Raw genomic sequence first — 19,711 nt, 5'->3', positions numbered from 1 at the left:
TGGGCTTCGGGCACAGCTTGGGCTTAATGATCTTGGCAGGCTTTTCTAGCTTAAATGATTCTATGACCTCTGGTGACAAAGACCTGCTCCTGCCAACCTCAACCCCTATTCTAGGGAAGGACAGGTACCCTCATGTTTAAGACTGCTCATCCCACCACTTTTCCCAGAAATTATGTGAGACCAGGGCAATGAGTCACCTGCTTGCACTGACTCACTGCTGTAGGTTCTGGCTCTGAAGCATGGGAGACACTTAATGGAAAGATGGATCTTGCTTGGTGCTTGGCATAAACATTTGTAGCCTGATGGGAAAGATAAGACACAGGTTTTTGGGGTTTTTTTCCGTGGTGTACCATACTACCTGCAAAATAAATGTAGTGCCTGAAAGGCTTTGCTTGTAGAGGATGATGGACTTTTGTGTGGGATTAATGGAATGAATAATTTCTGTCCTGAAAAAGGGAATTGATGACCTCGCGGGTTACAGTCCTGCCAAGACTGTTGCTACTGCTGCTTTCCTTTGGAGTTTCATTTTCGCTTTTGGCAGCAGAAATGGTTGCTCTGTCTACTGTGTCAGCTGCAAATATTAAAGCATATAGAGGAGCTTGAAGTGAGTAATGTTGTCCTACTACCTTCATGGAGTAAAATTTAAAAATCTGCCTCTTGAGTCTAAAAAATGTTCATTACCTTGTACCTATATTTCATTAGTTTAATCACTGTTCATTATGATAGAATCTGTGTTTAAATTAGAAAATTATATCAATCCCAAGCTAAGACTACAGTGGCTGGGCATGTGGCTGTGGAGCAGAGCCAGATCTAGGACACTGAGTGCAGTTTACCATTCAACGTCATAGGAAATCCAGATTCAAACCACTCATGACCACTATTTGCAGGGTGTCAGAACATCAGCATTCTGGATTCTGTATATTTCCTTTCTCGATGTCTTTCTCAATTTTGAAATAAATTATTCTTTTGAAGGTGTGCCTGTATTAATAGAACCTGTCATAAGTTTGTGTGCTTAGGGAGCTGTAGGTAGAAACTTAACCTATTAAACTTGACACTGCCATTAATGCAGATGCAGAGTATTTTAGGGATGTAAATATATCTCCTTCTGTTATTGTTTGTCATTTGCTGTCTGCAAAACAGATCCAAGTTCTTGGGAATTGTTTTAAGATGGCAGTGTCATATGGCACATGTAGGGTCCCCATTCTGGGGACCATGTAGTAATCACAGAATGGCCTGGGTTGGAAGGGACCCTAAAGATCATCCCATCCCAGCTCCCTGCCATGGGCAGGGACACCTTCCACTATCCCAGTTTGCTCAGAGCCCTGTCTGGACTTGGACACTGCCAGGGGCAGTCACAGATTCTCTGGGCAACCTGTGCCAGGGCCTCACCACCCTGACAGGGAACAATTTATTACATATACCCAATCTAAACCTTCTCTGTCAGTGTGAAGCCATTGCCCCTTGTCCTGTCCCTTGTCAAGCATCTCTATCCATCTTTCCTGTGGGCTCCCTTCAGGCATGGCAAGGCCACAATGAGTCATCCCAAAGCCTTCTCCTACCCAGGCTGAACACTCCCACTTCCCTCAGCCTTTCCTCATAGCAGAGCTGCTCCATCCCTCTGATCCCCTTGGTGTCCCTGCTCTGGTCTGGCTCCAGTAGCTCCCTGTAGCTGGACCTGAAATGGGGTGCAGAGGTTCTGTTCTTTTTCCAGCCCTTGATTTCCTCTTTTCTGAAGAGGAAACTACAGAACACAGCACTACTTGTGCTATTTTAGGGCCTGAATGGTTTTCGCTACCATTCCCATCAATACAAGGTTTTGATAGTAGTATTTTAAAAAAATAAGTCTAATATGTTCTAGTTGCAGTTAAAGCAAAATTTTATTTCAGAAATTTTAGGGGGATTCACTGCTGAACTGGTCACGGAACCTTCCATGGAGACATTGCCAAGTTCTGGGTGTGATTCAATATAATATTCAGCTAGAGAAACACACTGTAATTTGATGAATGCTGTGCATTGCTGATACATGGCCATTACCTGAATGCAACTCCAACTTAATTTTTAAAATAATAAGGTTGCATGAATGAGGCTGGACTGAGTTCTGCCAGGTGCTTTTTGTGTCCAGAAGCTTGTGGACAAACACACAGGGCAAGAATCAGCATGCAGGTGTTGAACTGTTCCTCATCAACAACCCAGGCAAGCTGCTTTCTCCTTGTCAGTGGTGACTGCACATCAAAACCAGCAGTTTGCTACAGGGACGCCTGTGTTCTGAAATACTCTGTCATTAGTTCTGAATTAATTCATTCACCCTTTCATTTGTGAATTAATCCCCTCTAATGCAGGCAAACATCACAGTTGTGGTTGTCTGGGTATTGTTAATCTGCGTCATGCACAGGCTGAGCACTAGACCTGGGTAATGATCTTGGAAGATAACAGCTTTGTTTTAGAACAGTCCTGAGCTGCAGGTCTGGTTGCTGAACTGTGCAAGTATTACCTCTACAAAACACTTTCTTTTATGTGGATCTTGAGTGCCAAGTTCATTATTTAGGGCTGTGTGTTGATTTGGAACCCTAAGCTAAGATGAAAATAGTTCTTGGCAAGTCTGTGCTTAATTCTTTAATTCACTTTTGGTCAAGGTTGTTAAGAGTTTTATCCTCCTCCCCCCCCCCCCCCCCCCCTTCTTTATTTTCCTTTTCTTTTGTGTCTTCTGTTACATTTCTTTTAAGTAATGAATTTAATAGCAGAGTGAATAGAAACTGCACTCTCCTCGCTCCCCTAGTGGTACCTACTCTAGTTTGCAATTTTAGGACTTTAAACCTGATTGTTTCTGACATAACATGAACATTAGTAGCACAACCATGATTACAAGCTCAAAATTTCTAAGATTAACAAAACAGAGCAGTGCAGTGCAGTCTTTGTCCTGGGGTATGTTTTTGCTAAATTATTCTTCTCCAGGATTTATTGTCCGTATGCTATGGCAAACAGCACTAGGTTTATTTTCCTATAACAACACCCATGCCTACTACAAATTATACATCTTCATGGATCAATTAGCAATATTGTGAGTTAGCAAAAATCTCTCACTTTACACCATATACCTTTATAAACTTGATTTTGAAGAACTTTATTAGAAAAAGTCTTAAATCTCTTTCTGAGGGTGTTAGCCAAGCATGTTAGTATGCTGACAGGTTTGGGGCTTTTTCCCACTTTTTTCTCCCAGTCCCTACCCAGAGTTATTTATTTATATGGCATTTGGGGTGGTGGATTCCTGTTCTCATGCTGCCTGCCTTGTTTTCCTGACTTCCATCAGCCAAATATTTCAGTCCTTACTCCCAACTTGGAAGTGAACATGGATATTTTGGTTTCTGACTGGGAAAGCAATCCCCCTGGGATGAGCCATGAGCCAAAACCTCCTGTTATCCAGGTGGTGCCTCTGCAGACAGTTTTTGTTCTTACTCGTTACTTTGGGAGTTAATTGTGAGAAAGTGAGAACAGAGGAACATTTCCAATGCAGTACTAGTAGCTTGGGAAGCTCTTTAGAAGGCAGTGTTTTATTTTAGAGGGGTGTGTGGTGTGTTAAGCACCACAGTGCAGCTTGTTTCCTACAAATCTGAAGTGAGGAGTCCATGTGAGTGTTGTAACTGGAGTCAGGGGTAGATCCCCAGCCTGAGATAAGAATATTTTTGTCCTTTTGAGAAAAGTGTGATAATTGGGAAGGTAGTATAACATAAGAGAAAACATCAAATGCATTACCACTGATAATGACTCCTCCTCTCTGTAGTTGCACATATGACAGGTATTTCAGGCTTTTATGTGTTGAAATAAATTATTTGAATGATTATTTCTCATGAAAATGAATGTAGGTAATGCATTAAAGTAGCTAATAATGTTTTTAAGGTTAACTGCAATTGTGAAGCTGTTCAGAAATTCATTAGCATGAAATGCTTTAAAAGCAGTTGATCTTTCCCATCTTTTTGTAAAGAATGTTGTGGCTTTTAAGCGAGGTTACTTTGACAGGGGAAATTCTTCTGGAGAGGGAGCATGCTGTATTTCAGAGTAGTGCGAGTGCTTAGAAAAATATCCCATAAGTGGTGTTGGAGGAGGAAGACTGGTGAACTGAATTTGTGTTTGATAAGAACCCAAATGAAGCCATGAACATAAGTTGTATTGTCAATGGAGCGATTAGAAAAACTCAGCATTTACAGAAAGCTTCTTCCTGAAGGCTGGGATCCCAGTGGGCATGTGGGAGCCGCTGTTACAGATGATGACATTGAGCAGGGTGCCCGATTGCTCGTTCACAGCTCAGGCAGCCTCTGCTGCTCTTGTCCCTGTGCTCTCCTCAGTGAAGGTTTGTCGCATCAGCAACACTGTCATGGCCATCATAGGCTATGCCCCAGCCTGGATCAGTGTCTGAATGAACTGGAGGGCATGAACAGGGGAGCGGAGGCTCTGTCAGTCATTAAAAGCTGCCTCTGATTGATGAAAGTTTAACAGCAAACACCGTGCCCCCACATTTGATATTTCCTTGTGGCTGCATAAAAGATCTGGGACTCCTGTTCTTGTTTTCTTGCCCTGGAGGTTCTCATATTTACGTCGTGGTTACCAATACTGCCGGGTCACTTGCTTTATTGTTCCCTGTGAGGGTGGTGAGGCCCTGGCTCAGGTTGCCTGGGGAAGCTGTGACTGCCCCTGGGTCACTGGCAGTGTCCAAGGCCAGGATGGATGGGGCTCTGAGCAAGCTGGGATAGTGGAAGATGTCCCTGCCATGGCAGGGGCATGGAACTGGCTGATCTTCAGATCCATTCCAACCCAAACCTCTGCGCGATTCCATGAATCCCATTTGTCGCAGCCTGCCGGCAGCCCGGGATTGCGCAGTTCCGCGGTTCTCCTTCACTGCTGCCGCTCCCGCCCTGCGCGGGGAGGGTTTAGAGGCGAACTCGGTGATGTGCGGACAGCGTGTGCTGCGACAGGGGCAGTGCTGCAACAGCCTGTGGGCGACGGGAGCGTCCTGTCCTGCCGTGTCCCCCTGTCCCGGTGCCGTCCCTCACGGGCGGAGCGGTGGCGCCCCCCCGCGGCCATGCTGACGCTGTGCTCCCTTGCAGGGCGCACCGGGCGCTACACGCTGATCGAGAAGTGGCGGGACACGGAGCGGCACCTGGCGCCGCACGAGAATCCCATCGTGTCCCTCAACAAGTGGGGACAGTACGCCAGCGACGTGCAGCTGATCCTGCGGCGCACCGGGCCCTCCCTGAGCGAGCGGCCCACGTCGGACAGCGTGGCACGGATCCCCGAGAGGACTCTGTACCGGCAGAGCTTGCCGCCCCTGGCCAAGCTGAGGCAGCCTGGGGACAAGGCCATGAAGAGGAGGGAGCCGAAAAGGAAATCCCTCACCTTCACCGGTGGCGCCAAGGGGCTAATGGACATCTTCGGGAAGAGCAAGGAATCAGAGTTCAAGCAAAAGGTGCTCAACAACTGTAAAACAACAGCGGATGAGTTGAAGAAACTGATCCACCTCCAGACGGAGAAGCTTCAGTGCATCGAGAAGCAGCTGGAGTCCAATGAAGCAGAGATCCGCTACTGGGAGCAAAAGTATAATGCCAGCCTGGAAGAAGAAATCCTCAAACTGGAGCAGAAGATTAAACGGAATGAAGTGGAGATTGAGGAGGAAGAGTTCTGGGAAAATGAGCTGCAGATTGAACAAGAGAATGAAAAGCAGCTGATGGAGCAGCTGCAGGAGATGAGGCAGAGGATCCTGGAGTGTGAGAGTAAGCTTAAGGACTATGTGTCTCAGATCCACAATATGGAGAGTGGCCTTGAAGCAGAGAAGCTGCAGCGAGAAGTTCAGGAGTCCCAGGTGAATGAAGAGGAGGTCAAGGAAAAGATCGAGAAGGTGAAGGGAGAAATTGATGTTCAAGGCCAGCAGAGTCTGAGATTGGAAAATGGCATTAAAGCAGTAGAAAGGTCTTTGGGCCAAGCTACCAAGCGATTACAGGTAAGACTGTAATTTCATCCATAGCTAGAGAGGGTCAAAGACTGTGACTAATTTCTCTTACACAAATCTGAAGCCTATGAAAGACAACACAAAATAAGTTTCCAAAGTGAATCGGGGTAAAAGGCAAAATGTGTTGCTTTCATTTTCAAGTCACATTTCAGCTTGTGGGTGTTTTTTGGAGAGCAGACAGTTTTTATTTCACCTGTGTTTAATTTGCTCATTTAAACTGTCTGAGAAGAAAAGCAGTAATTTGCACCATCATAGCCTTTTCTGAGGATAAACTTCTGGTCTTTGCTAGGTTTGTCTGCCACCAAAAGAGATGAATTACAAAGAACAGTCCAAAAGCAGCACTTGGAAAGATACAGAGCTAAAGTACCTGCAATGTTACAGGGCTTTGGTTTTAGAACAGCATCCCTCTTTTCCTGGCTGACTGGCTGGTGTTCAGGATTTTATTTTCTCCATGCCTCAGGCATTTGGGGCACATGTGTCAAAAGAGAATCCAGTCCCTGTTTCCTTGTTAAAGTTAATGATATCACCTGGAACTTGATAGAGCATGAAAGAATAAAGGAACTCCACTGCTAGCTGGATGAGGTGGAGGAAATATTGGAGCTCCTGGGATAATGTGCCACGTAAGGTAGTCCTAAGGCACCACACATCAGTTGGAGTTGTGGTTCATGCTGATTCCCAGAATTCACGGTTAGTATATTCACAGTCAGTATTGCAGCAGCAGTAAGGTGATTCCACTGTGAATATGTAAAGGGATTTAGTTTCCTTACTTCTGCCTTAGAACCATGTCAGTATGAGCTGGTTTTCCTGGGGGGGGTGGGGGGGGAGAGGAAGGGAATTAATCTTTTCATGGGTGAAAACTGTAAGCAGTTTGGCCATGATTGTCTATGCTAAATTTCCAGACATACTACACATAAAGATTTGCACTGATAGAAAGCTTCAAGTCCTCTTTATGTGTTTTATCTATCCTCAGTCGCATTCACTGAGGTTATACTGGAGTTCAAAATATTTCTGGCTTGGTTCTTTTCATAGTCTGTTTTCCTGGGAAAGCTCCCATTCAATTCAGATCTTCCAGTCTTGTTCTAAACCTAAAGGTGCACAAATCTGGAAGTCCACAAGAAAATAAACTGAGCTTTGCCTTATGGAGCTTTGAGAGGGAGGAAACAGACAAATATTTTATTGCATACCTGAAGTTAAAGATTAAAGCAGCTCAACCTCTGTGTGTGGGAATAATAATAGTCCAAGACTGTTATAATGTATCAGAGCTGTAACTTTTGCATGACAGAAGTACAGAAAAAGATCCTAAATGATCATCTGTGCTTTGAAGGAGTGGGGAACCAGCCAGGCTTGGGCTTCGTTACACAGAACCCTTGCAGAGTGAGAAGATTCTGGCCAAAAAAGTTAAAATAGAAAATGCAAAGAACAAGAAGAAAAAATATTTTTACTCCATTTAAGATCAGAATAATTAAATGAGCTGTCCAAGCCATGCTGGATGCTTCAGGAAGAAGTAAGACTTGGTGCCAGACTGCTGCTCAGTTGATTATTTTTTCAGCATTCACACTATTACCTTTGTTTGCTGATGTGCCAAAATTTTTCTCAGGTGCTATGAGAAACATCTGCTAGTCATCCAAGAAGAATATAAAAATAAAATACATTAAGAAAAAGCCAATTTAGGCTCGTGGGTTGGACTTAATGATCTTAGAGGTCTTTTCCAACCTAATAGATTCTGTAAGTGCTAGCAAGTGTTGACTGGCTTTTTAAATTAAAGATGAAAATATCTTTCAACTAATCAATTTGCATTTGAGCTTTAAAAATTGAAGGCTTTCTCATCAAGAAGAGAAGCATTAGTTGCCCAGCTGTACCTATGGTCATGAAATGCTGCTTTATTTGCTCAGCAGATGTTTTCTGTTTCCTGGCAGGACAGGGAACAAGAACTGGAGCAACTGACCAAGGAGCTGCGCCAGGTGAACCTGCAGCAGTTCATCCAGCAAACAGGAACCAAGGTGACGGTGCTGCCGGCAGACCCCGTGGAGGTGGAGGCCCCACATGTGGAGCTTGAGAGAGGTGCAGCCCTCGGAATGCTTTGGGAGAGAGGGAAGGAGGGAGAAGGGGCGGGCAGTGCCTTTATTGCCAGCATTAATGTTAATGCTGGCCGTCCTACATGAAGTGAATGCTCCCTTAGTGAAGACATTAGCAAAACACTATAAGAGCGAGAGAGCGCATTGTACTTCTTTTCATTCCAGGGGTTTAGCAGGCTTTAAATAAAGAGCAGTATGTGGAGAACTTCTCTCCCACTGTGCCCGGGCATCCGTTTGTCCCATCAGCAATGCATTGCATTAAGGCTGCAACTTTCAAGAGTGGCCACCATGGCTGGCTGCCAGCATGGAACGTGATTGTACATCTGACATTCGTCTGGGTTCTTCCTCTTTTGGTGGGGGTGTTGTCAAAGCAGAAAAAGGAATGTGTCTGGATCCCAAGAAACCCCAGACAGCAGCTGCACGGGAATAGGAGCCGATCCAGCTGGGCTGCCAGCCATGCAGAAGTCCTGCACAGATGGCTATTATGGCGAGTGCGAATTGACTTTGCCCCCAGTGAGGTCAGCACAGCCTGCATGTGCCTACATCTGGATTCAGAATTTCCTAGGCAGAACCACGGGAGCGTTTTGAATGCGTGTCAGAGCTGCAGCACCAGCATAGTCATGTGCTTTTTCCAGCACTCTTCTTCCAAAGGGCTCTTTGTCTCAGCATTCTCCTGTGCTTTTCTGTCCCTCTGCTCAGAAAACTTTATAACCAAAAGGCACTGTGAGGGCAAGGGGGTGGGGAGAGAAGAAAAGACAACCAGGCCTTCAAATGCAGCACTTGTAGGGACTTTTAAGTGGGAAGGAAGGTGAAGCTTTGAGTCATGTTACACGCTCAAACTCTTTCTGCACAATTAGCATATCAGTGTGTGTGTGTCTGTGTACATGTTTCTCGTGGGAGGGTAATTCTTCTGTGTGGGCTTCGTTCTGTTATGAAGTGAGTAGGAAGTGTGCACCTTAGATCTCCTCACTTCCTAGCCAAGCACTTCAGTAGTTTGTTACATGTGGAATTAGTTTTTCTCTATTGCATTAAGCAGGAGGAGGAGGAGGAGAGGTGCACCCCTGCTGAATGACTTTTCTAATTGCCCTTTTTCTCATGCAGAGCCAGCCTTTCAGTCTGGGTCACTGAAGCGCCCTGGCTCATCGAGGCAACTCCCCAGTAACCTTCGGATCCTACAGAACCCCTTGTCATCTGGTTTTAACCCAGAGGGCATTTATGTATGACAGTATGTACCTCTTCTAGAGAGGACCTAGCAAGGTACTCTGGACAAGATACACTTTATTTTATTCAGCCAATGATAAATGGAAGAAGTTTGTCTTGTTTTGGTTTTTTGTTACTCCACCGTATTATTTTTTATTCTTCCTCCAACACTACTTGGAGCCATATGCTGTGCACTGATGCTAAAGAGACAGGAACTGTCTCAATTCATGACTGGCAAGGATGACCTTGCTGTCAACACAGCTTGAGTGCAAAAACTTTCATTGTTTTTGCCACTTCAGAAGTATTTGGGAAAGTATTGTTCCTTGTATAGTCATAAATGGAAGACTGAGGGTAAAGGAAACTGTGTATGCAACTTACCTGAGGTTTAATTTATTCCCTTTAATCAATGCACCTGTGAATGTTGATCTTTTATATTTTTATTTTTAACTTGTGAATTATTATGTATGACTGTGTGTCAGTCTGATGAGGTGACTTTAATTTGTGTGTACCAACATCCCCCATCTGATGAAGTAGAGCAACCTGCAATGCAGAGTTCTGAGGGGTGCTGAACCATTGCAGTGGTTTCTCACCACTAAGTGTTCATTTCTGTTATGGGTCATCATATGTCATGTTCCATCCATTGCTACCTTTTATGGCTTGAAAAGTGAGCTTGTGGGATTTACTTGCTGTTGTGTCTTGCCTTGAATGAAGCACCTAGTGTTCAAAAGATTTATGGATTTTAAATCTTGGCTTGGTAAAAATATTTCCAGCATATGATTGAGGATGCACTAGTTAGATGATATTTTATTATATAGAATGTATATTTGAAATATTTTGCCACATTGTATATGCCTTTTGAGAAAAGAACAATATAAGAAGTTGTCTTCATATATCTTACCAAAAGAGAGTAGGAGGCTTTCACTGTGTGTGATTTTGTACTTAATTTTTTCCACTAGCCATTACAGTGTTCTTGTTTCGTTACATATCTTGCTGTTGAAGGGGAAGAAAGACACAACACAAATGAGTATCCACTTCCAACCTTCCAGAATCCTCTCAAGTTTTGTGAAGGGAATAAACGTGGCAGAGTCCCAAGAAGTCAATAGCAGAGTTCTTATTGACAGGAGTGAAGCCAGGATTTCATTCAGCTCCCTGGTGGAGACATTTGGTCCCTTTGAAAGACAGTCACTTAGAGAAGCAGTAGGTAATATATAGCTTCCAAGCAGAAAATTCACACATTTGGTGGTCATTTTTCTGCAAAACATATGAAAAAAGAACATTATCACATCTTAATGTTGCACTAATGCAATCAAAGCTAATTAAAAATTAGACAACAAGGGTTTTCTGCACAAAGTAGCTGCTCCCAAATAGCTCATTGGTTGCAGGCCTTGAAGTGAGATTGCTGCAGGGTTTGTGGAGAAAGGGACTGGCATCAGTGGGACATACTGTAAATCTTGGGGGCTGGCCTCATGGATGAGTTAGGGAAGGGATGGGCCTTCCCTGGTTCGGATTTCTGGTTCTAACAGCAACTGACAGCATCATCCGCTTGGAGATCCCCTGGGCACAAGGCGGGGACACTGTGCCCTCACTGCAATGCTGAAGACTTGGACTCCTGATGCCCTCCTTGGCAGGGTCAGGATTTTACCACTGCTAGGAAACTCCAAGCTTTTAGCCATAGAAAAATACTTAACTCCCAGCAGCCTCTTGTATTGATTCACTGATGTGCAGATAAATTTTAAGTCTCCTTTTCTAAAAAAGGAGCTTTCTGACAAATTGAAGTTTTAAAAGATATAGCAGAAAATGAAGGATTCTTGAGTGTTTAATGCATTTTTTTCCCTTTCCACTTATTAATGGCATCATATATTCTAAAAATACTGCTGTAACAGATAAGGCTGTAAATATATAAACAACCTTTCCAAATGGACTCTGAATTTTTACAGTTTGACTTATCAGGTTTTTTTTTTTTTTTTTAATCTTCCTTTGTGAGCAAACTGGAAAATGAGATATTCCTACCGGACGAACCTTTGCAGTGCTCACCCATTTCACTGTTAGTTTATAACAATTCTGTGCTCATGTTTACTGTGCCCATAAATTTGTAATTAAAAAAAAATTGGTGTGTGTATATATATATATAGTGTAAAATATACATAGTTTGGGGACAATATCTGTCCAAGGTACTTAAGCATATATGCCTTACATTCTGGGTTCAATTTACAGAAATGAAATGGCCCTCTCCAGTGGATATCTTGCATTTTCAGCACCTCTTGATGTTAGAGAACTGAGGCACTCAGCACCTTGCAAAGTCTGGCCCAAATTATGCTGCATGGGGTGGGGGGGGAGTCTTGTCCTGAGATAAAGTATTTTTAAGGCAGATCAGCATATTTACCCCAGCTAATGATTTTGTCATATTCTGTGACTGGTCCATCTTCCACAGATGTCAGTTTGAGCTGAACTGGGCTCTTGTATCATAAAACCTGCTCTCTTTCTCTGCCAGGTTATTCTGCAAGACAGGGGGAGGAGGAAAAGGATTAAAGGGAGAGTAAGAACAACTTTGGAGGTCTTGAATTACAGATTTGTCACAGAATCAAGGGAGGAATTTGCCATTTGAGTTAAAAACTAGCACCTGGTGACTGCAGCAGCTGTTGGACACACAAGCCGGCCTGGAGCTGGCTCAGGAGTGACCACTTCAGCACCCCTGAGTGGCCCCTCCTTGCCAGGGCTTTGGCATATGTCAAGGTGATCTGAAAAAACGTTTGCAGCTTCAGCCACTCCTATGGCCAAGGAGAGGCTTTGATGTCCAGACCTGCCAGTTGTGAGACACTGACAAATTCCCCTGCCGCCACCATACTCCTCTTGCTTATTGAATTTCACTCAGGCTGAAGTTCCATAACATTTTCACCCTCTCTGTAAATAAACCAAAAAGAAACGGCATGCTCTTGCATTAAATGTGAATTGACCTATGTGTAAGAGTTAGAAAAATCCCTCACACTATGGCGTTTAGAGTTTTGCTTCAGATCAACTGCAGAAACTCACTCTTTCTTTACAACTGTACAAAAAGTCAATTTTCAGAAGTGTTCCAACCTCCTAGGGCATTAGCAGAAAGGAAGCTACACATACTAATTTTAACAAGTGCCATATTATTTACTGGGCAGCATGATAAAAATGGGGTTTTTTTGCTTGCATTAAATAGATGAATACACAAGCACTATTTTCCAGTGCACAGGGAATTTATATGGAGAACTCCTGTTATTTATTACTAATGGAAATTAACTGTTACCTCTCTCATCCATGAGGATGGAGATGCTGTGTTGTTAGGGGAAAAGAGGGGCGTGATCATCTGAAAAGCCAGTAGGTTAAAGCTAAGGTGAACAGTTTGAATGCCTGAGCAAGGGAGAAACCAAATCCTACTTTAAAAAGTCAGTTACCAGTATCTTTTAGTGGGACTTAGGTTCCCAAGTGCCTGAATTGCTTCTGGAAATGGTATGTTAGTTTTGAGATTGCTTGTTTTTCTAAACCCTAGCAAGTTCAGAGGAAGTTCTTGAAGAAGAGAACTACCACTGCTAGCATTAACAATATGCAAACATGTGAGGTAAGAGGGAAAAGGATCCTTTAGTGAAATAAACATCTCCTCTTGGGGCAGCAATTGCCTTGTTTTTAGTGTGGAGAGTATTGCATTATTTTAGTGAACTGGGATCATATGAGTATGATCAAAGAAACATCAATCTTGTGATTTTTAGTGAGTTACCTTGAAGCATATAAGTTCCTGATGTGCATTAACTTGAGTGAATTAGGCCTTAATGATACATGTAAATAACAAAACTGTATTCAGATATTTTTTCCAGAAAATAGTCTCTAATGGTCTGTACTGTATCAAAAAAGTGTCAAAGTGTTACTTTTGTATTACACCTCTCTTTTTTTTTTATTTTTTTTTTTTTTTTTTTTTTTTTTGTTTTGTTTTGTTTTGTTTTGTTTGTTTGGGGTTTGGGTTTTTTTTAGAACATTGAAATGTGCATGTTTGTTCTATTTGCTACAGTATTTTAATGTTTTGGATGAAGGCCATCAGTTGTATGGAGATGACAAAACAATCATTCTGTCTATTTATTCAGTATTGCTGCTTAAAGTTTTCAAAAATAAAGCTTTCAATGCCAATATAGTGAGTGATTGAAAGCTGTTCTAGCTCTCTTCAGGTGTTTTTTATTTTCTATATTTGTAGAAAACTAAATAAGTGAAACTTGGTGTATGAGCTATTACACCAGCAAAGAATTATTGGAATAATACTGGGGGCTGGCTGTAAGTGTGTGTAGTAAATACCAATGTATGCATTCAGTGAATGCCTTTAGGTTTCTAAGTGGAGTCCTGAAAAATGTTAAATTCTTTGTGATCTTGCAAGAACTTTACACATGTGACCAAGTACTGGTTAGAGCTTTGTGCCCATGTGTGCATGTGAGGGCAGAACAAGGGGGTCACAAAGGATCAACTCGGAGCCCTTTGAACCAGATTGGATTTAAGGACATTTTTGAGTGTTCCACAGATGTGTGTGTGACTGGGGCCTAAAAAACATGTTCTGATACAAAACCCTTTCAGTTGCAGCAAGGATGCCTCAATTGCAGCTGGTACCTCTGAAAATTTTAGTAGTTCTGAAATGGATCAAGTGTGCCTGCGGTACTTGTGAAGTGTGTCAGAATGCTGAGAGTGTTCACCCTCACCATCACCCCATGAAACTGCTAACTAGAGGTTCTGACTGGAACACTTGAGTTGCTGATGCTTTAACCTAGAGAAGCAACACAAACTGTGAAAACACAAGTGAGCATTTTATTACTGCTCTGCTTCAATGCAAGATGAAAATCTGTATTATATGTAACCATATTTTTTGTCATTTAAAAAGCTTCTATTTTTTATTATTCTCATGAATGGTTGACAAAAAGTATTGGATATGCTCCCATACAATAAATTCCCCTCTGAAACTTTGGGTCTTTACAGTTCATGGTTTGCTGGGATTGCATTGTTCATGTCGCACACATCTCACAACAGAGCTGCTGGGACCCTGTCAGAGAGCACCAGGCCTGAAGGCAGGGCCAAGGCTCCTTTACTGTAAGCATGCTGTAATCTCAATCAGATAAAGCCCAGATACTGCAAGAGTGAAGAGGAGCTTGTTTTCAGTTGAAGAACTGTTACTAAAATTAAGAATAACTCCGACATGACAGAATTGGTCAGTGACTCGCGAGAAGTGTAACTTAAAGCAAAGAGGCAGAGGTTCACTTGGAGGTGAACTGAATGTACAGATTCTTCCCACCACAAATGCAGGGTGCCCTGATGCTTCAGTGAGCAGAAAGAAATTAATCTTTGAACAAGGAGCAGAAGGCCTTTTAGGCCAGGTTCAGGTGTAGTTACTGTGCTGAGACCAGAGAGGGTGTGAAACTTGCTTGAGATCATTTGAGCTAATCAAGGCTGGGAACTTGCTACAGTGGAGACCTGGGATTTAAGCCATCCAAATGCAGTCCTTAGTCTAATATTCCAACAAACTGATGTTCCTAAGCTAACTGGAGCCTAATCTCGTTAGATGTGAGAAGTGAGCTAACAGTAGTGGCCCTATTTACTGGCAGTAGGACAATGCCACAAACTCCACTGAAGCCCTAGCACATGGCACTGTTGTTGTCAGGGCTCTGGAAGTTGTGGAGGCCCTGTGCTCTGAAAAGTGCCCTTTCCTGTGCCAGTCAGCTGGCTGGCTTTTGTGGTAACTAAGGTTTCCCAGCATGCTCAGCTGAGCCAGGGCTACAGCTGATGTTTCTGATCTTTTGCTTTGCCTTTAAAGAACAAAGTGGTGTATTTGTATGTGCTGCTGCAGCACTAACAAGCTCAGTGCAACTGGACCACTAATGAGTTGCAAAACCAGACCAGATCAATGATCCATTTTGTTCAGAAGCCATACTGAATTCTTCTGCCTGTTATGTCTGTGTCAGCTAAGTATTATTCCTTTATAAGCCGAATTTTTAATGATTGTTTCAACTAAGATGTCCGGTGTTTGAAGTAGGACACAATGAGCAATGGTGCCCATTATTGCCGTACTTGAAAATTATATATTTGCTACCTTTGATATTGTAGCTAGTGTTAATGAGTATTTTCTCGGTCAGCCACTGCTTCATCATTAACTTTCTCCAGAAATACTGGATGGAGACAATCTCAGTTGGTCTATTTTGTCCCCTTTTTTCCAGGTGGATATCCTGTGTACTTTTTCCCCCCATCCTTTACAATGAGTTCTGTGTACTATCCAGGGCTGACTGGAAAGGAGCCTCTTTTTCATTTGCTAGTGCAACAAGGAACTGATGCAATCAGAGGTGATAAACTTCCCTGAGCAACCTCACCACTTGTCTGAGCAGCTCAGGCACTGCCAGTGTTCTCATGCCACTTCTGGTGACTCTGTGTGTGCCTCCTTCCTTGCTGCCACACAGGCAGCCCTGGAGCTTCTCCCCCATGCAATCTGAAGTTTGATTTCTAGAAGCTTTTTGGATCTGAATTCATTGCTGTGGAAAGGCTACAGGGATCTCTGGAAGACTGAGAGTGTCATCACACTTCTGTTCAGACACCTGGAAGGCGATAGAGGTGAAATACCACTACACCAGACTGTGCTTACTGTTTCAGCGACATGGTTTGTCTTGTTCTACCCCTCTGCAAAAGGAGGAAGATAGTTGTTAATTGGCAAACTTAGTAGAAAAATGCAGCATAAAAGATCTAATATTCAATCCTGGGTCAAGTTATAGGAAAGAAAAGTTTTCTGTGATTTATTTTTAATGAGCAAAAGTTTGAACAAAAAATATTGAGAAGAGCTCTAGCTGGGCTTGTGGAAAGTGCTTAAAAAACCCACCTAATCCAATGCAACACAAATGAGTGCCAATAATTACCTGCCTACGTATTTTTTAAAGGTAGGCTTCTGGTTAAAATAGAAACAAACAAAAAAACCCCAAAAACCAACAACAACAAAAAAAGGGAGGTTGATGGAAGGAAGGGAGTGGGAAGTAAAACACCTTTAACCTGATTTGTATTTGCCCTGAAGTCTCTTCCAGTGCCAGTGTGATGGAAAGTGAATTATGCAGCTTTGGAGCCAGTGACATGGTATCACAGAAGTACCATCAGGAGCTATTGCTAAAATGAAATTCAGGCCAGCTTTTAAGTGTGAAATAACTGGAATTTCTTTGTGGTTGCCTGTGGAGTTTCTCCTAAATCACTACCTGCCACAACTTTTATTGTGTGTATCAAACTGCTGGTCATGAAATGTTTTGTGTGCAGAACAGGTGATTTGGCTTTAGCAGTCCAAATCAGCCTGAGGTGGAACTGGCCCTCCTGGCACACTGAAGGGAAACCCCAGTGTGCCAGCTGACCTTTGACAACATTTTGTTGCTACAACATTGTCTTAAGTGTTTCCTTGACCTGGCAGATCTGCAGTGTGCCTGCCAAAACTATGACCTGGATTCTGCACTGTCATGTTGCTTGTGTCACGCACAAAACAAGTGTGAATAAGACAGTGACAGAGCAAATGAGAAAAGCAACAGTGTGTATTAGCTGTAGGGCTGGGGTAGAAGGTTATGCAGGGGCAGGCACCAGATAGTCTGGTCTCCTCGACCGCGTCAACACTGCAGTTCCTAGTAGGCCCACACGAGAGGGCAGCAGTACACGCAGCAGCCACACACTGACGGGAAGCAGGTTTTCTAGGAATACACAGCACATGGTAGGGAATTGTGTAAGGCACCCCACATTCCAACTTTAAAGGTGTTTTTTTCAGAAAGGACACAGTAATACTTAGACATGTCTTATTCACAGTGTCAGTGTAACTGATGCACAAATGATGCCATTCCTGCAGTTTCTGAGCAGGCCTGAAAGCTTTCTGAAACCCGTACAGATGTGGGTTGAAACATTCCATTTTAGATACTGTCCTGTGACTGGTGTATTTGCCTGTGCCTGGGAAGATCTTGTTTCATTTCCCAGCTCTGCTACAGATTTCCTGTGTGTGACCTTGGGCACGTTACTATAATCCCTGTGGATTGGAGTCCCCCAGCTGTAAGCCTGAGATAATACTGCCTCATCCCCTTTGACTTCATCTATATATACGACAGGCCCTGTGGGGAATAGCATCTCGATTCCTGTTTGTTTCGCAAATAGTACTGAGCACAACATGGTCCTGAACTTGGTTGTGCCATTCAGATACTGCAGCGTGAAGTGTATTTTTGTATCCTACCCAGAGGGTGACAAGAAGTCATTCAGAGTTAGCTGTACCTTGCAGTGAGAGCAAGATGCAGGTGGGCTGAGGGAAGCTGGGGGTTTCTGAAGGTGAATTCTTGTTTAGCTTTAAGTAGATTTCTTTTTCTAAAGGGGTTATAAGGAAAAGCAAGTAAAGGAATAGAACCTCATTTCAACTTTTGCTCAACACTCTTCTTGCAAAGTGCTACTATTGCCAAAGGCAGCCTAAATCCTTTTGCAGGTGCTTCTTGGGAGTATGTTGTACCTAATCAATAGGAACAATTGACTGAACAGGCTGAGATTTGCTTGGTGGTCCTAAATGTTCCAGTGTTTCTGCAAGTCTTAGGATGTTCTAACAATGTGCATGTAACCAGTAATGCACCATGACAGGCTGCCATCTCAGTATTCCATTGATACCCAAGTGCCCTTTGGTATTAGTGGCTGAAGAGATAAAGCACACAAGAGTTAGAATTGTAGGAAAGTGCCTTTTCTCATAGTTTTCCAACTCCAAAGTATTTTCTACATGCTCCAAATAAATTCAATTAACTAACAAACACCTCAGCTGCACTTACACCAGCATCTTGCTGAGAATGAGCATCCTTCAGCATGTCTGAGCACAGAGAGTCCTTGCTGCTCAGTTCTGAGGTCAAAGGTCATTTAAAGATGATGGCCATCTGAATGCATTTCAGTACAATCAGTGCAGCTGCTGGCATCTGACAGAACAATAACCATTTGCACATTATCCGAGGAACTTTACAGCAGGAGGCACCTACTTCCAGGAACATCTTCCACTTTTGGTAGGAAGAATAGACTGCCCCCAGGGTGCAGTCACACTGGCCGGGCATGTAATTCAGGTGTTGTGAGCAAGTGCAAAAGCAGGAATCTGGGCAGTGTGAATACCTTAACATCTTTGTTCAGTGGCAGAACACAGCCTAAAATTCCAAGGAAAAACTATTTTCTTACGTTACTAGGACTATCACAATGATCCAAATCATACAATTTATGTGTATGCACACACATATAGTCAGCTTATTAGATGTCATTATCCCTTTTGTCAGCTTGGGAAACTGAAGCCCAGGGAAGTGCAGGGCTTTCCAAGAAGGAGTACAAGCCCTTCATCTCCATTTACTGCCTTTTGCACATGGGTCATTTGCTGAAAAGTCTGTTCTGAGCAACACAGAGTTGTCACGCAATGGTTCAGTCAGGCTGGGGGCCACCTGGCCTAACATTCTGCCTTGAGCTCTATAGAAAGAGCTGACTGGGCACATGAAGCTCAGCAGTAAACTACCCTTGGTGTGGTGTTGCCAAAATAACCTACTTGCAGAGGAAGATTTAACTAACCCTTCAGTCAGAGGTTAAACCTCTTCCTGATAGCAGAGGATTTCTATTCCATCTAAACTGAATAACAAGAGCACTTTAAAGGAAGTAAGACTTATTCTCTCCTTTAGCAAGTATTGCGCCAGGTTCAACCAATAAAGATTTTACCTTTGAGATCTAATTGATTCATTTGTTTCAAACTTAAAACTTTGCAAAATCAGTATCTTCATTTACTGTTGATTTTAGCACACTGCTTTCAGCATATGCAGGAGTTCAGCTCCTTGCATGATTTGAGTCTGTTCTGATTTCCTCTTCAGGTAACTGCCTAGTTATTATATTATTATATTATTGCTTTTCCCGTCAGCCAGAGGCTCACAAGATTCCTGCACTGTGGAGGTGCCTTCAGTTGAGGAGTCAGGCTTGCATCCCAAAGGCACTGCTGTGTGGGTGCATCAGGAACATCTGGGGAAAGGAGGAGATCCCTCTTCACAGAGTTGTACAAATAAAGATGGTTTGATGTCATTGTGCCCTTCCAGTGCATGAAGGGAGCCTACAGAAAGTCTAGACAAGAGCCTGGAGTGACAGGATAAGGGGAAATGGCTTCACACTGACAGAGGAGGTTTAGATTGGATATTGGGAAGAAATTGTTCCTTGTGAGGGTGCTGAGGCCCTGGCACAGGGTGCCCAGAGAAGCTGTGGCTGCCCCTGGATCCCTGACAGTGTCCAAAGTCAGGCTGGATGTGGCTCTGAGCAAGCTGGGACAGTGGAAGGCATCCCTGCCCATGGCAGAGGGTGGAACTGGATGATCTTTAGGGTCCTTTCTATTCCAGGCCATTCTGTGATTCTGCTCTATGATGTGACTGTACACACTAGGGAAAGTGCTACGTTAGCC

The 19,711-nt window shown here is 43.3% G+C and overlaps 1 protein-coding gene across 18 annotated transcripts in view; it reads left to right on the top strand.

The window, feature by feature from the left end:
• Positions 1–11,190, top strand: part of RASSF8 (Ras association domain family member 8) — a 72,624-nt gene extending 61,434 nt beyond the window's left edge. For all 18 annotated transcript variants that reach the window (XM_064420765.1, XM_064420776.1, XM_064420780.1 and 15 more), the window contains 3 exons: positions 5,100–5,989; positions 7,915–8,059; positions 9,175–11,190. In XM_064420765.1, coding sequence (XP_064276835.1) covers positions 5,100–5,989; positions 7,915–8,059; positions 9,175–9,296 — 1,157 coding nt within the window. In that variant the 3' untranslated portion in view covers positions 9,297–11,190. The remainder of the gene's footprint in view (positions 1–5,099; positions 5,990–7,914; positions 8,060–9,174) is intronic.
• The last annotated feature ends 8,521 nt before the right edge of the window (positions 11,191–19,711 follow it).

Source organism: Passer domesticus, chromosome 5 (assembly GCF_036417665.1).
Source record: "Passer domesticus isolate bPasDom1 chromosome 5, bPasDom1.hap1, whole genome shotgun sequence".
Lineage (NCBI taxonomy): Eukaryota > Metazoa > Chordata > Aves > Passeriformes > Passeridae > Passer > Passer domesticus.
Note: the sequence above shows the minus strand (reverse complement) of the source record. Positions and strands in the feature narration are given on the sequence as shown.